Genomic DNA, 17,968 nt, shown 5'->3' on the forward strand with positions numbered 1-17,968 from the left:
GGGAGAGAAAAGGAACAAAAAAGAAAAGAGTTTGGAGAGAGGATAAGAAAAAAAAAAAAAAAAAAAAAAAAAAAAAAAAAAGTGTGGGGGGAATGGAGCTCTGAAATTAAATTTTTCCCTCATTTTTCTCTGGGTTTTTCCTCCTCCTCCCTTCCTCTCCCCACCACCACCACCAATTCTGGCTCAGTCTGCTTATTTTTCCTCAACTCTGCGAGTGTTATAAGACTCTGACTATGTCTGGTGAGTGTTATCCGGCTCTTCACATGTCATCGTGCCTTGTCATCCTTTGCGAGACGAGTCGTTTCGTGCGAACGTGTGTGGCCGCGAACGGAGATGCGGATGCGGGCGGCTCGGTGCAAACTGCTTCCACTCCCGTGAATTTGTGTGCGGGTGATGCTCCAGCTGCGCTGTGTGCTCCTCTGTCACCAGCGACGTCCTGACCACACACACAGACTCGCAACGCACCTTTTTGTACGTCCGGGAGTGCGTTGTTTGTTATGCAACTGCTCAGTTTGCATTGCATGGTCAGACGGGGCAAGCTATCGTGACAGGTTTTTATAGAAGCCATAAAAAAAAAGCCACTGTGTGCTTTTGTTCTGTTTTATTTGCTCGTTTGGGAGCGTGGAACTCGAATGTGGGAACGTCGCACCAGGCTGGCCTGTGTGACGGAGGGGCAGCCAGCTAACGCAAATCAGATGACTGGGTTACATTGTGAGGTCAGCTGCTGGTTCTGGCCAACAGTTTCGGTCCAAGTAGATTAGCTATGAAAGAAAGAAAAAAAACAGCAATGAGGGAAGTCTATTGTTGGTGGCTTTTAACCGTGATGCAGTGTTTCTTCTTTGATGATGTGAAATCGAAATAGATGGCTTTTCTTCAAACTTTAGAAGTTTAACTCTGGATTAAACATCGAATCAACGATAATTTTTTGCAATCTATGGCGGAGTCTTTATCAGCCTGTCCTGATATTGATTGGAACCTAAATAGACCAATAAATGCAGGCTACTCAGACGTTCACAGCAATGTAAATAGTAAAAGGAGAACCTTACATGCAGAAAATTGGTAAGCAGCTGTATATCATATTTGATTACGTCAATGCAGCTTCACTGGATTTATTTGATCACCAAAAAAACTAGAGTGATAAATATTTTTGAGGGAAATATGTATTTTTTGCTCTAAGAAAATCAGGAATTCAAGATTTTAAACTGCTTTTCTTCAATTAGTATTCCCCCCCCCCAGAACTGATGGTTTTTATGTTCTATTCAAGTCAACCTGACAACTTAATTGAATTTCGTACATTTATGCAAATCTATCCTGATCCGCTAAGAGCTAATCTGATTAAAGTCACCCAGAGTGATTTGATTTGTGTTTATAAATAAGCACATTAATTTAATAAAACTACTTACCAAAGTAAGAAAAAAAAATCTTAAAGTTACCAACAAAGATCGTCTGTCGTCTCAAGGTACTTCAGAAAACAAGTCCAACTACGCTGAATCCAGTTTGGTCCAAATGAATTTCAAATCAAAAAAATTTCAATACAATACAATCAATCAAATTCAAGACAAATAACATAAAGTTCTGTTTATTCGAAATTTTAATACAATACAGTAAAATTTTGCTGATTATTTAAAGCTAGTTAGTTAAAAAAAAATATATATATATTTTTGATTGCAGCCTAATTCTGAGCAAGCATGTGGCGACAGGAGGAAGGAACCACATCCACCCTATCCTGGATTAAAATCTGCAGCCATCTGTTACGGCTTTATTTGAGAATACAGGACCATGATAAACTATGCATACTTTCTAAAAGAAAAACAAGAGAAAAAGTTATTTATAGTAATGCCTCCATTAGTGGTTTTGTTTAGGATAAAATAGCAAATGAGCACATAGAGACTGACCTAGGAGTATATTTAAAAAAAACAAAAACAAATGAGCAATTAATATCGCGCTATATCAGTGGTTTTTCTCCAGGACAGAAACACGATTAAATACAGACGAATTGAGCCACAAGTTCCCTCTGTGGAAATGCAGTGAAATCTCACTTTTTTTCCTTACGTCTTTGGAACGTAGAAAGAAATCGCATAAGCGGGTAAATTTAGTTTCAAGTTTTCCACAAAAGACTTAAATTAATCCAATTTGGATTTGAAAAACTCGCCGATTCCACTGAGAAAGCTATTTTCTGTTTTGAAAAAGCCGTAATGGTTGTCTGATGGTTGATAATTTGTGCGCTTGTTTGCTGCAGCATGCTGTTGATGTGGGTTTCAGAGCTCAGCTGGTGTCTTGTGTTCCTGGGGGTTATAGAAATATTATTAATAATAATAATAATAATAATAATAACAATAACAATAATAATAATAAAATAAACTGCTTGAATTCAGCATATTGTGCTAAAAACATTTGGAGCACTCAATGTATGGACTGTATAGCTGTTTACATTATGAGCTTTCATTGTTTTCCTCTCCACTTAGCCAGGGGCGGTATATCAGTCCGTACGCATGAGCTGATGTTACTGTACATACTGATGCCTGTTCACATGTTGTATCCAGAAACCTGGGTTTGTTTTGTGTGTGTGTGTGTGTGTGTGTGCGTGTGTGTGTGTGTGTGTGTGTGTGTGTGTGTGTGTTTGCTCACGGCTTGTTAACAAGTAGACAAGAGATGTCGGTCATTTCTGCAGCTTCATGGTCTTGCAGATGGGGTGGAGGGTTGAGACCGCGAGGCCAAGTGTGGATAGAAGAAACTAGTAGAAAGAAGACTGAAACAAAACAACAGTCGTCGATTGTTTATGCTCTAGTATTTTCTGCCCTTGTTAATTCTGAATGACTAAACCTTTTATGCACCTTCCAGACAGTTTCTTCTCACTTCAAAAAAAATGACCACAGGGACGTTCGGCTGGTGATGTGATTAAGTACTGGCCCATATAGTTAGTGCTTTACGTGTTATGCAAGAATGAATAGAGCGCTGCTTTGTAATCTGTCCTCCCAATGCTCTGCTTCCTGCCTGTTCTCCTCTTTTTTTTTCTCTCTTTTTTTTTGGAGTGTTGTGTCTCTCTGTAAGTACTCTGTCACGCTGTGGATCATCTCTGTGATGTACATTGATTTACTGGGAGCTGATGAAGTGGAGCGGAGCATTTGATCAGACACAGGAACATGGAAAGGAGGGAGGGAGGGAGTGAGTGGCTGGATGGACGAGCTGGAGGTTGGTGGACTTACAGGTCCACTTCTGGTTTCGGAAAAGGGCACAGTTCAACACTTAGTCTGAACTAAAGCAAAAAATCATCTGGTCAACTGGGAACACAAAGAATATTGTCAGATTGGTGCAATGCAAGTATTAAAAGATCACACAAACCCCAACAGTCTTCAATGTGGAAGTTAGTACTGAGTAAAGAAGCGATAATTGCTTTCTGAGATGTTTGAAAATGAAAACAAAGTGGTGACAGCTTAAAGTTAGTTACCAAATGTGAACAGTTTTAATATAACAGACAGGCTCAAACAAGTTATATCCATATATAAACAAAATAGCTCTATAGGTAAAAGTGGATCATTATGAAATTATATGAGTGTTACTAATAATAATTGTATTAAATGCCAAAAGAGATGGTGTACATTTAGCTGTGTGTTCTAGTTTTTTTTCCCCCCAAGCTTTCCCTAACATAGCTACAGTAAGCATACATGAACAACTTCCATGAAAAAAAAAAAAAAAAAAAAATTAAAAAACACAATACCATGAAAAAAAATGGAGGGCTGGTGTATACGTAACATGTAAATAACTCAAATTTCAAAACAATTAGTACAGAGACAATTTACTACAATACATTTTCCCTATTTAACCCAGACATTTAAATTTTTTGCAAGCTGCAATCTACCTGAACAAGTAATTCTTTCCACCCTAAATAAACCATATATGATCTGGTTCCAGTCATTCAGGGATTGAGCTGCTATGCTTTGCCATTTCCTTGGGTGTTCTAGTTCTTAAAGAGAAATATATCAGTTGGCTAAAATTTTACGTCTGCCAGTCAGCGCTTTAAGAAAAACACAGAATGAAAACTGCACCCGAATTTCTGCTTGGTGTATTTGTATTTAGTCAGTTCAGTCAAATTTTCTTTCGATTTTTAATATTTCAAACCACACTTACAAGACGAAATACATTAGATTTAATCATTAGATGGGAAGACGGGGTTTAGGTTTGTTTGAGTCAAGTATAATCTGATGAAATATCCATGTCATCAAAAAAAAAACAAAAAGAAAACGGACATATATCAAACAGGTTTAAGCAAATATAAGCAAGCTGTTCAGACGACTGTTCAGCATGGTTTCTTTTCATGAAAGGTATTCCAGCTAGACCTCATATATATAAATATATACTGCTTCTTTGTGGGAGAGGATGAAATGGGAACATATGGTCGTGATGGAGCGGCATTGTCAGTACTTGCCCCGAAGGCCGCGTTGTGGATCCAGTTGGAACGGCTGCAGAGAACAGCCCTCTGCACTTCTTCCCTGTTCTGTTCACGTTTCTACCCAAATCAACTCTGTGAAGTCGTTGTCACTGCCTCATCTCTCCTCTATTTATTTTGCTGCCTCGACAAATGACACGAAGGCCAAACTGTGGCAGAACGAATGACGGGGAGCTCTAATGGCTCCCGAGGTTCCACTTCCACTTGTTTCTCTTCATGTGTGAACTTGTGGAAAAGGAGACTGAACAACAGTTTCTTTTTCATCTTTTTAAAACGCTGTCTATAGATCCGAAGCACTAGGTTTCCAATTGTTTTGAACTGGACTTGTAAGAATTTTGAGGAATTAGGCACTGCGTCTTGGAATGTGGGGAGTAGAGGCTGCGGTGCTGTTATCTGTTGTTTACGCAGAATGAGGAGCTGCTGATGCAGATGAAGCCTTAAAATGATGAGTTTGTTTTATTACACACAATAAAACAATGACGATATTTTCCTCATTGTGTTTCCAATCGGAAGATTCAATAAAGATACCAAATCTAACAATTACTTAAACCAACTATTTGTTATACGGTAAGTGGTGCTTATGTAGTTAAATTATACGTCCCATAGTCTGAACAACAGTTTTTTTTTTTCATGTGAAGTATTACTCATCTAAATTGCACTGAAATGACCTCTAGAGATTCACTGACTACAGTTTTATTGCTGCTTTTCTTCCACCAATGTCTGCTAGTGGTACTGTCGTTTCTCTGAGCAGGAAACAATTAACTATAATTCATATTTTACTGTCAAAAAGAATAAAGTGAATGTGAGGTTTATGATTCATGCTGCATTTAGCATCTTCTTGTAGTGATTAGCAAAAGTTAGTCTTGCTGATTCTGAACATTAGTCTCAATAAGTAAAACATGCAGGTCCACACATCGACTTTGAGAGTTACAAAATTTCCAATATTTACAAATGTAATTGTTTCCATGACGAAAGGCAGCACATTTAAAATAATACGTACAATGGGAAAGGTTTTGAAGGCAGAATGTCAGAAAGAGTAAGAGCTTCTTAAAGAGACAAAGGCCCAATTTCAAGGCATCAAGTTACAAAGTCTAATTTCTTGTAAGTCATGTTTGATATATACAGCATTTTTTTAACAACTAAACGTAACATAGTTACTTGATTGTGCAGTAAAATGACACTTAATGCCTAAAAATGCATACTGCCTAAATGATCTTCAGTCATATATTGGTTTCTTAAAATCCACATCAGTTTTGAGAATGCTAACTTTGAATATCGTCGCTTCAGTAACCACTTCCTTCCTGAAGAGAGTGCTAATTTTGCATCCTTTTGTTTGTAAGTTCACTGATCGTTGTGAATAGGGTTTGGACATTTCAAAGCAACTCGTCGCTGGTCATTCTGGCGGAGTTTTTTGCTGAATTTCTAGCCATTTCTCGGCTTTGTTGCATGAAAAAATCTGACGTGGACTGGTTGAGTTGCAGGTTGAGAAGACTATGCTGGTTTCCTTTTAAAGACTTTTGTCTCCTTGTCCTTATGAACCTTTGTTTCATTTCCTGTTTGGTGTGAAAGCCAATAAATGTGAGGTGAAGACTCCAGCAACACTTGCAATTCAAGGTAACAACTTTATAATCAGACAAACTTTTTTGGGGGGGGCTTGTGTCTCGATGTATTTCAAGCATTTTTAGAGTTTTCACCTCACCAGATCTTTGACACTTTTCATACACCTTGGGAGTTGGTGAAGTTGTGCGAGAAACTTTTGGATTTCTGCAAATAGACGAGAAAAAAGGTCTGATTTATACTTGGGGGGGAATAGATTGTTGCGGTGGTTTGTACAGATTGTTGAGGACAACATGATGATCGTAATGTATGCTATGGCAATATTATGCAAATTTTATATTTTATGAATTTAGTGCGGCCTTATTTCAAACAAATTTGCAGATAAAAATTTGAAAAAAAAAAAAAAGATGTGATGTATATTTGATTTATGTACATACATACTAAGTCCGCTCTTGCTTCCCAGTGCTCTCCGCTTCCTGCCTGATCATTTTAGTTTTTTTTTGGTAACACTTTATTTGAAGGGGGTTGAATAAAACTGACATGACACTGTCATAAACATGACATAACACCTGTCATGAACATGAATAAGCCTTCATGAATATTAATGACTGTTGTCATAAAGCGTCATTCGGTGAATTATGACACTTTTAATACAAAGTTGACATTATTCAAAATGTCTTTGTTATGACAACTTGATATTAACCAAGAAATCATTACTGATATAAATTTGTTATAAAAGTATTACTGATTGCACTTTAAAAATTAGGTAACTTTATGTTATTAAAGGTAAAGTTTAAACAGTAATGTCATGTTTATGAAAGTGTCATGACTGTCTTATTCAACCCCCTTCAAATAAAGTGTTACCTTTTTTTTTAGGGTTGTCATAATTACTTCTGAGTCTCAGAGTTGTTTCTCAGGCTACTTTTTGAATTCTCGGATACCAGATAAGTGCTGGAATACACATTTCTTCTTTTCATCTTCATGTCTCTTTCCATCTGTTTCCCTCCTGTCAACATCTCCCGGTCCAAGACGTGTCACGTTTGCTCCGTCCATCTCCCACCCCTGCGCCACGCAGACTTGTGGGAGCTCGTCTGGAATGTTATGTATCCACCCATCATGTTTCTTTTGGTCTCTTCCTGTTTTCCTGTGCCTCCGCTTTACACAGGTGTTGCCATGCAGAGCAGGTTGGTGGTTAGCAAGGGAATAAGATCTTAGTGATGAGGCCGCTCAAATGATGACAGGAGACAAACAAGCTAGCTGAATGAGTCTTATCTCACCTCACGGTGCCGTGCTCTTGTTGTCAACAGCTATAGATGGGCTCATTCTCGTATACAAAATGTTATCCATTGACTAATGCACATACATGCCTTGATGCTGCAATGTTTTTCAAGCCACACAACTTGTGTAGCACAGCACAACATAGTCCAGAAGGGTGTTTTTCCATCCTTTCCACTCCCCACATTTGTGATTACAAACTAGATTGAAAAGATACAATAGGCTCACTTACTCCCCAAAACTCCAAACAATCTCATGATGTGGGATATTATCGCAGCCCAGAACAGAGGAATGAGGAAATCACCCTCCTTCCCTCAGTGTTTAGACTCTGAGCTTCGCCTTGGCTTTGCAGTTAACCTTTACCCAACCATTCATACAGCAGAGTGGCATGTAGGCCTGTTGACTCTAGATAAGAACAAACAGGACCTTAAATCCAAAGCAGTAGGGCTACAAACTATATTTTACCTGAAACAGATTTATCTTTTTCTAATAATGTGTGTTTTTTTTTTTAATATATGTGAAATAATAGGATTTTGCTGTAATTTCCAAAGTCCATCAGTCATTTAGACTTGCGACATGTGGAACCCTAAAGCAGGGATATCGGCTATTAAGACTAAACTAGTTTTATATTCCAATCTGAGATCCTTTTGTTGAAGAAGATGAAAGATAACATAACACCCTGATTGTTCAGTTGTGTGTCTATGAAAATAATGAACTTTATGTAACAATAGTCCATTGCGTGTTTTACGCATCTGATAGCACTGCATATCCAATTGTTTGCCACCTAATGCTTTGTGGAAATAGTATCACACCTTACAGTAGCTACATAATACAATGAAATATCCACAAGTGCTACTCCAATGTTGCTGCAAAAATGACACTACTTAATATCATGCTGCACAGTGTATGAGGCAATAACAATTCGCTAACCTGAAGTGACTCCACCGGTAAGGCAGTGCGACCTATTTTTTGATTTGTCTACTTGAGGATGCTCACAGGCTATAAACAGAGCTTTGATCTTTCATCATGTGATCATTAAATAAGAAAACATGATCACAGCAAAACTTTTGTATTCTTTAAACTGTAGTAGACTGTATATTTTCTGTCTTTTGCCGCAAAATCCATACACTATGCAAGAGAGGATTGCAGATGTGAGAGGATGCGACGTCTCACAAAATATCCTTAATTTCCTCATGTGTGGACATGCCAGTGTCCAACGTCCAACAGGTTGTTGTTTTTTTTATTTTTTATTGTCATTTCAAAACAAGAAAAAAGTCAGACAGTAGCTTGAGTTGTAAAATTAGATTTTTTTTTAGGACTTAAAATTGAAAATGAGTGATTTTTGCATTCACTTCACTGTTCCTTATGACACATGGTGATTATCCAAAGCAGCCCCGTGTTTCACATTGATGGATGTTTCTTATCACAACATGCTAAGGGATTTTGTTCTCAAAATGTAGAACTGGATAAAAAAAAAATATATATATATATACACATTTCAAGCTACTGATCAAAATAAGTTGATGGTATTTTCCCAAGGATGATAACATAATTATACCACGATTACTAAATAAAAAGCTGAAAAAAGATAAAGGACTCCATGCAAAAGGACCACTTTACATGGGATTATTTCCACCATGTCTTTTTCTGGGTTGGGTTCATTCTGCAGCTCTAATTACATTATTATGACATCACTCCTTCCTGACTGTGAGAGAGCAACCCTCTCAATGTTTGTCCTTCTCAAACTTGGCTGGCCTTATTTTTCTCTTCTCCTTTCCCCACATCCGAGTTCCTCCCTTGACGCTCTTGTTTTCTTCCATTTTTCTACCCTTATTCCTTCGTTTCTTTCTCTTCGGTTAAGGAAGCAACATTTTCCCACAGAGCATGCATGGCACTGAAAAAAGCTGAGCCATTGTTGCCTCTTGAAGTGAGGGGGGGGAGGATGGACTGACTTCCTGGCTGCCAATGTTGAGCCTCTGTCAGCGTGAGAAAAGGCAAGAAAGACGAGTGGATGATGACAAAATAAAAAGACTCGATTCGACGGATCCAGTGTAGCTAGAAAGATTTGGAGGCTAAACGACCTCATTTCCTTTACCTCTTTCACCTTTTGATGTAGTTTCTTGTTTTCTCTTCTGTCACTGCCACATTTTTTGCTTATTACGCAGCAGCTCAGCAAAACTATAGGCTAAACATAGAACCATGGGGAGGTAACACCGCCGTGTCTGCGGGCATTTGAATGAAACCACAAAAGACGCAGGTGCTGTGTTGATATGTTGGTGAGCGGGCGAGCTTGCAATTTTAAGCTCCTCCACAGGTGACCTAATCTCAGCATATTACCACAGTCTTACAACACCGGGTTGTCCCGAATAACAGCGCTGTCTTTTTAACTGGGATGTGGAGAGAGGGGTGTGTCCGGGGCCAGCAGACATCCTTAGGGAGTGCTGTGGTGTAAGTCAGAGGGCAGAGGCTCCAGCTCTGTTCCCAGAGATCCAGTAGTTGCTCGGGAAGCCGTGAGAAATGCAAATCCAAATTTCGGTCGCGCTTTTTGGAGCTCAGAGAGGATCCGCAAGACCATGTTTCACATTTTCAGTAAATCGTAAGTGTGTTCCCCTCTTTTTTTTTTTTAAAATGCCTCTTTCACGCTCGTGTGCTTGTCGCTGGCGATAGCTGCAGCCCCAGCTGTTGCGGTTTACGGAAGGGGGAGAGAGAGAGAGAAAAAAAAAAAAACTGTGCTTCTGCATCCACCCACGATCGACTCGGGCTGCATCCAGTCTGGTTTTAGCTGCCTTAAATGTCATAAAGTAGTTGCTGCATGAATTATACATGCAAAGAAATGCCATGATGGTTAATTAAAAAGAGGAAAAGTACAGAACTCCTCAGGAGCTGGGGCAGGATGCGAGAAGAAGAAAAAAACAGAGACATGTTTAGACTCGAAGATGAAAAAAGGAAATTCATCGCCAGAGGCAAATCTCGGCTGTTGACTGCAAACAAGCGCTCAGTATTGACAATTTAAAGCCGTTTGTCTGCTAAAATCACACCATCTGTTTAGCTTCTGTAATTATATATGCACCGACGAAAACACAAAGAAAGTCGGAGTTCGTCTTCTGACATCGTTGTATGGAGTTTTGCCGCGCCGTGTGGGAAGTAGCTCTCTGCTCTCCCTCTCCTCCCCGTGAACTTGCGTGCTCGCCTGCTTCTTTGTCCGCTGCCAAAGGGGTGTTTGAATATTCAGGTCAAGAAGTCAAAAACTGCACTTCCTCATCTCCTCCACATGTTGCCCGTCCGCTTCCAAGACTGTTTATGCATAAGCTGAAGAGAAAAGATGTGTAACTAATTGGTGTATTTCCTCAACTTGTTCTAAATGATGTAGCAGCAGTTGTTTTTTATTTGCCAGGCATAGGTTCCTATAAATACGACGGTGTCCTCTAAACAGGCGAGCTGGCCCATTAGCACATGGGCACAGATGGACATGCTTTCTCCCTGACGCCGGTGGACTTGGAGCATTCTCAGCCAGAGCTGACTCATACATTCTAATGGGGCGCTGTTTTGCTCCTAATAGTCCTATTATTGTTGCAGTTGCTGGTTTTACTTCTTACTTCTACAGCTAAAGGGGTTACATAGCAAATCGATAATGGCTAATGAGGAAAGACAAAGAGGAACTGCAAAGCTCGGAGGAAAAAAAAAATAAACATTCTTCTGTGTGTGTGATACGAGTTGGCCTGGTACAGTGTGGGATTTTTTATTTTTATTTTTTACAGAATATTGACCTTGTTTAAATTTATTCATAGCTGAATGGTAATATTATATTGACCCCGATTTATATAACAATATGATTTTGCTGTTTTTATTAAAAACAGGCAAAGAAATTCCTTAATTGGTCATACTGCTGCTAAAATAACAGAATACGCTGATTAACACTGTTGTAGCAACATACCCTTTATATGTCTTTTACTTTTCAATTAAATTACACTACCCTGATTGAAAATATAAACTTTTTAGCAAGTAGTTTTAATGTTCCTATTGTAAAAATAGCTTAGCTTCTGGGATTAGCATTGGCATTTTTAATGTCTGGTTAGTTAGGCTTCTCTGGTAGCAAACCTGCAATTGACTGCCACTCATAATTTCTTGCTTAGGCAGTTATTAACATTGTTGCCCTAATGAAAGCGATGGGCAATGGAAAAGTATCCCAAACAGCAGAAGTTTTCCTTGTTGTGAGTTTTCCTTCCTTCCACCAGCAGACCAGCAGGCGAAGGAATGGGAGCACCCCTCCACCATGCGATACGGCCCGAATGTCCAGAGAAGCTCTGCTGAGTCTGGCACTTTGTCTGGCATTTAAAAATAAAAGGAGATGAAACTGTTGGAACTCTTTCATGTAAAATGTTTGCAGCCTTGAAACCAGACCTTTATAGATCTGACAGGTTGGTGTGACAGAGATGGATGCCGAGATTTGGGAGATGATCAGCTGTAGAGGACCGTGAAGACAGCAGCTGGCAGAAAATATTTGGATTTATGTCCCAGTAAAATTACACATAATACCTCCTACATGTTCATGATGTGGCATGGTAACAGTTATTTTCTGCTGCATTTTTTAATATATATATATATATATATATATATATATATATATATATATATATATATATATATATATATATATATATAAAGTAACTAACTTTTACTTAAAGTAAAATTTTAGTGAGGTACTGCTTACTTTTTATTTCAGTAAAATATTACAGTGGTAAATTGACTTGTATTTAAGGAAGACTTTGTCAAAGTAACAATATTTTATCCTCGTTTTGCCTCCCCACACGTCTACAAGAGAGGGCTAAATAATGCTAATGGGCTGGTGATGCTAATGTGCAACTTCAGCAGTTTATGAGCCATGGAGATGTTATACTTTTCTCCACCTCCTCAGGTTCTAATGTTACAGGACAGTGTCTCAAACTGCTGACACACACAGAGCCTCAGGCTTTTACTGTAAGGATTGCTGAACGGCCCAAAGTCAGTGATAGGTTAGTTAAGTGGACAGTTATGGCCCTAATTAGAGCAACGTTTCCACCACCCTGTCTCACTTTGTTATAACCATTTCATCTCTGGCCTCATTTTTGACCACTTGTCCTTGTCTTTCGTTCCGCCGTGCTTTGTTTTTTATTCTTTTCTGAGCAGAATTTAGGTGCTCTGCAGACAAATTGGTGTCAGAAGCACTTTAGGAGAGATTTTTTTTTCTTTTTATGATGCAAACAGTATTTTGCTGAAGGAGGGATAATAAGCTCGCCCAATCTATAAAATCATGAAATGACTTAAACATTATTTTATTGGCTGTCACGCAGCTCAGTTCTGCTATTTTTGGTCATGAAATAAAATAGGGCTTCTTAAAATTAGAAATCTGTGCGGGGGTTACAAGTTATTTCACCCTCGAGGATATCAGTTTCTGAAGATTCTTTTGCTGTAATTTTCTCAGTTTAACATTGTTTTCTAAGCTAGAGAATTTTAATATGAAAAGACAGTTTTTTTTTCATGCTGATTTTTCATCATAGAAAATAAAAAAATAAAAATGGTAAATGGTTATTTTTAAGGACCAACACCATAGTGGCCTGAGAAAACTCTTGATTTTACCAGTTTTCCACATGGTAGCACCAAGCATTGGTAGAAACAGACTTATAAAGATGGTTTCCAAAGAAAAAAATGCTTCCGTAATGACATATAATTGGATAATGGAAAAATAACAACGTGAGAGCCTACTTTGCAGAAGCTAACTGTTGCTTTCCATGGTGATGATGTGAAAATTCACATTTAGAAATGTTTAAGAAACAGCAATGCAAAGTTTAGTTTTCTTTTTCTTTTTTTCCTCTTTTTGGCCTTCGCTTTTCCTACATACAAGCGAACGTGCTGCAAATAAACGTACCAAAAGCAGAAATATGTCCTCTAGGCCAAGTCGATGCTAATGTTGATACTCGACTCAGTGTTCAGTTTACTCCACTTCTCTGCTGTAACTTATTAAAGAATAATAAAATGCATTCAGTATTGAATTGTTTTTCTCTGTGCCTAATCTGAAAAGGAAAAAAAGAAAGAAAGAAAAAACCCAAATGTTGAGTTTTAGTAATGAAGCCAAGCGGGACACAGAGAAAAGGAAATATCAATATGTCTTTGTGGTGGTGGAAGCTGTGATGGGTCTAAGTACCTTTATTTGCTTGCCTGGAACGTCTTCCCAGTGTAATAAATTATTAAATCCCTTACATAAGGCAGTATAAGAAGCAATTTTAAAAGTTGAAGCTCTAAAGAAGAGTCTGGTTCACTGTTTAATCAGCTTAGTACTGTCTCTAGATATTTTTATGGCCTTGGATGCTTTAAGTCAACATCTGTGCCTGGAAGAAGAATAATCCCACCAGACCGGAGGGACTATCGATGTGTATTGATCACAATCCATCGTTTTCGATGGCTTTTGTTGTCTTCATTTGGATCAATAATGAATTGGTGACCGCTAGCGTGACATTTGACCTTAGCTCCGGCTTAACGAGTCATTCATTAGCGTGACCTATGACCTCATTATAAACTCTCTGCTGCTGTGTTCCTTCCGAATCCCCAAGTCGGATTACCTCTGCCACGAACGAAACCTCTGGATAAATGCTTAAAAAAACCCGCGAAACAGAACGAGCTGTCGGACAGAACCTCAAGGAGAGAAAAATAATGTGCGAGATGATCACACATGTTTAAGAGCTCAACAGCCCTTGCAGATCGTCACCGGGTATTGATGTCCTTTGCAGTTGGCTGGTTTGATCACATTTGCAGCCAGCTGTTCTGTTCTCTCTCAATCAACTCTCAACTCGGGAGCTGAGCCCCAGTCCGCCCGCGCTGGTGCAGCTTCGCGCCGCTCCGTATTTCTCTCCAGCAGTGAGCGTCCTAGCAGATGTTACACCGAATTAGCTCCCTGCTTAGAAGGGAGTCGGCGCTCTCGCTGTAATCAAGCTGCGTAGGTGTGTGTGCGTGTGTTTTTTTTTTTTTTTTTTTTTCTTTTTTTTTTTCCATCACCAGACAGCCTGGCTCGGTGGCTGCGTTGTTCTTCCACCACCTGAGCTCGGTTACTAGCCAGCCTTTCATCCCAGAGCACGGCATGTCTGCCAGTAGTGTGAGTCAGGCGACTCGACGGGCTCCTATCCTGGGGCCTGCAGGGTTGATCATTTAGCATCCTTTTCCTGTGAATGCTTTTTCTCTCTCTCTTTGTAGAGGTTTGTCCTTGTTTTTACACGCGTCTCATTCGTTCATTCAAATGCCTCCCTGCTCCCTGCAAATGAAAGGCTGGCTTTGTGCGGAGCCCTGCTCTATCTTTAGTTAATGTTTGCCTCCCTCTATAGATCTAACTCCTTTTCATTTTTTTTTTTGTGTGTGTTCGTGAAAGCAGTCGAACCATAGCTTCAGCCTTGCTTGGCACAGCGATTCTTAAAGTAGCATCCGTCTTTTCTTTTGTCTCCCTGTAAGCTCTCTTTTGTTTCGTGTGCATCAGACTGATGACAAGAAAACCTAAAAAGAGGACAGATACCTTGTCTGACTAATGCATTGGACATGCATCAACTTGTGTGTCAGGCATTGGTTCGAACATACATTTCTCTGCTCCTTTTCCCTCGCAGCCCATCAAAACTCACCGTTTCCGAGGACTGATGAACAGGAAAGAAAGCTTTTGATTATGAGCTTTAATCTGCATATAATATATGTGTAAGTCCAAAGGATACCGGATTAGCCTCTGGAGATTTGGACTCTCGTGTTTGCCTCTGCATCGGTCTTCATCTCTAGACATCCCCCCCTGCCCACCTCCACATTCGGTATCAAATGAACTTTGTTCTGCCAGATCCCCCCATCTGACCTGATTGGCGACCGAAGCCTGTAGCTACATGTCAGCACAGCTCACACATCCGCCGTTCTGCACCAGTAGCATCTGACAGCAACCCCTTTTTGTCTCTTTCCCCTGCCTCCCCTTGAACTTCCATTTTTTTTCCTGACTTTTTGCTGCTAGCCAGACGTTTTTGTTTATTGTCTGTATTCTCCTGCCGCCCGTCAGCCAACTGTGTGGATGTCAGTCGACAGATGGGAGGTTGATCCACGAAAAGTGCGCTCCTCCATGGCTTTAACCTGACCGGTCTGCTGTTGGACCAAATGGTTGACGAAGGTTGGAATAGGTCAAAAAAAAATTAACTAAGGGGGATTACTCACCCTACGGACTTAAATAAGCAAACCAAATATGTTCAGGTCAAGTTAGAAATCTCAAGTCCCATGACAAGCTAATCTGCAGACACTCATCTCCTGTATGTAGTCATCAAAGCTTTGGAAATAATGGTCATATAGTCTTACATGCATGAGTTATTCCTCATTTTATTTACCATACAGTGCTGTTTTTGTTAATGGTGAATCTTATTTTCATCTTGTTGGAGTTGGGTCCTCTCTTCTTTTTCATTCCTTTAGGGTGAATGATTGTTGCTAGGCAGTAAAAGCTGATTGGTTGAGGCACAATCTGACCTCTTGCATTTCACAATAAAATCAGTGTTGCGTATATGCTTGAGAACCCAATCAGCTTTTCATTTTAGCAAAATTACACAATGTTTTAGCAGCATCACATGGTCCTCATGAGTAATGTGACTGCTCCCCGTCAAATTCACTCCCCATTAATGGTCCAGATGCCACAGCATGAGTTTTTCTTTATTTCTAAAGACACATCTGACTTTGCATATTTAGCAGATGTCTCTAATAACATGTTGCTAAAACAGTGCTTATGTGCTGCATTTTGCTAAGCTAAAGCTATCAAGTTCACTCTTGGTTTTTGTAGGACTAGTTGATAGTTTAGCTTGTGGCACATGGGAAAAGCCTGGAATGTGTTTGAATGACAATTCCTCTCTAGTTTGGGCTGTTTGTTTCTATACCATTAAAACGCTACCATGTCTGAACCACAGTGGACACATTTAACATTCCTGTTTCATCTGACATCACATCTTATTTAACCGAACTGCTAAATATGTTCAAGGAAATGTATCCAAGTTTCACTTGTTTTGACTGGCGTAATTCAGACAACGACGCAAAATTGCGAGCGTGTTTGTTTGCACTCTAATCCGCGTTGGGCCTGTTCAGATGAGTGTGTTTGTTTAGTAGAGGGCAATATTAACAAGAAATTGGTCTGCTGCTCTGCAATCAGAGAGCACATTGATTGTTGCATCAAACCAAAATGATGTGCAAACACCGTCCAAGGGAGTATTCGGAGCAACAAGAAAAAAAAACAACTCAACACCCGGCCTCTTCCTGCTTTCAACCGCCGTTCTCTTGAGGATGAAGTTATGTCAGCACATTAACCTTCGGTCATTTGGTTCAAGTTCCTTGTTGTTTATTGCAGTCAAGTAAGCAGCGCAAATAGGCCTTTATTTACTCTACGAAGATTAACAGGACTGCACATGCACTGCGACGCGCCGATGCAGCGCCTGATAAACAGCGGGAGTGGCCCGCTTTGACAGACTTTAAAGCCGCTGTTATTTGGAGTTGCACTACATTAATTCATGTTATCTTGAGCGTCGGGCGCGAACACGGTCTGGTGTGGCGCATTCAGTTATCCAGCAAGTCGGGGTATTGAAAGACCCCGGGGGGAATGAAGCCTATATGGGACCTAATGTCTCAGACTGTATTATGTCCCAGACTGGCTATCAGATCGACTCTTTTAACGGCGTGCAGAGAGCAGCGCAGACACGCTCGCAATCCATTACTCCTCCGCACGTTCCCGAGCTCTCGTTCATAACCGGGTTTCTATCGAACCTCGGCAGAACGCCGTCTGTCTCCATCTCACTCTGCGCTGATGGGACTGGACCTGATGCAGACATAAATTTCTAAGTAGCTACCGTGCATCTATAGGGGGTAAGATCAACAGTCAACCAGGTGTTCAGAGGGAAAAAAAAGTAACTCTGCAAGAAGAGTATAAAAAAATGGAAAGAAGAGATGCTTCTTTTAATTTTGCACCTGCAAGTTGCGCTCACCTTTTCCTTGATTTTTTTATTTTTTATTTTTTATTTTTTTTTCGTTTTTCAGCCGTGAGTTGTAACTCAGCCGTGACTATGTGATATTGAGCTTCAGATTTCAGTGAGATTCTGAACAGATACTAGTTGCAACTACTGGAGAAGCAAAAAATAAAAAATAATAAAAAATAAACAAAAAAAATAAATTTGGATTATGATCTATTTTGATAGCCATCGCATGCAGAGATTTGGTGGTGCATAGCGGTTCATTTAAAATGTTATTTGACTGAAGAGATGATTACGATACCTATTCAGTAGAGAATAGACCTTGGCAAAAAGTTATGTGAAACTTATATAGTTGGATACTTTTTAGATAATGCTACTTTTGTTGTTTTATGCTCAATGGGAGCATTTTGTTTACTACCAGAGATCTTTTTTTGACGTAGACCATAGAAATGAAATCTTACAAACAGAAATCAGCATGTATATATATTTTTTTTATCTTTGACATTCACTATATTGTTGCAGGAAAAAAAAAGTAGTTAATGTGCAAGAGACAACTTTTTGTGTTACTTTTCTAACTTGTGAAGAATGGCAACTTGCCTTGCCTGAATAGCATGTACCTGTGTCTTTCTCATTTTGAAGAGAAGTTCAGAAATGGACATCTGTGTCATGTCGTATTTTTACCTTGGGAACATTGCTGAAA

General features: G+C 39.5%; 1 protein-coding gene across 7 annotated transcripts in view; it reads left to right on the plus strand.

The window, feature by feature from the left end:
* Positions 1-17,968, plus strand: part of LOC106955327 (disabled homolog 2-interacting protein) — a 105,472-nt gene that overhangs the window by 26,587 nt on the left and 60,917 nt on the right. Inside the window, exon 2 of one of the 7 annotated variants that reach the window (XM_015045437.1) lies at positions 188-240. The exons of 4 other annotated variants lie outside the window; for them this stretch is intronic. Coding sequence is in view for 1 of the 3 variants with exons in the window: in XM_015045435.1 (XP_014900921.1) it covers positions 9,853-9,875 (23 nt within the window). In the remaining 2 variants the exon portion in view is untranslated. Of the gene's footprint in view, positions 1-98; positions 241-9,729; positions 9,876-17,968 lie in introns of those variants that run through there. 2 more of the 7 variants (XM_015045436.1, XM_015045435.1) reach the window with 2 other exon arrangements.

This window comes from Poecilia latipinna, unplaced genomic scaffold, assembly GCF_001443285.1.
Source record: "Poecilia latipinna isolate Pla-1442-1.1 unplaced genomic scaffold, P_latipinna-1.0 Scaffold726, whole genome shotgun sequence".
Lineage (NCBI taxonomy): Eukaryota > Metazoa > Chordata > Actinopteri > Cyprinodontiformes > Poeciliidae > Poecilia > Poecilia latipinna.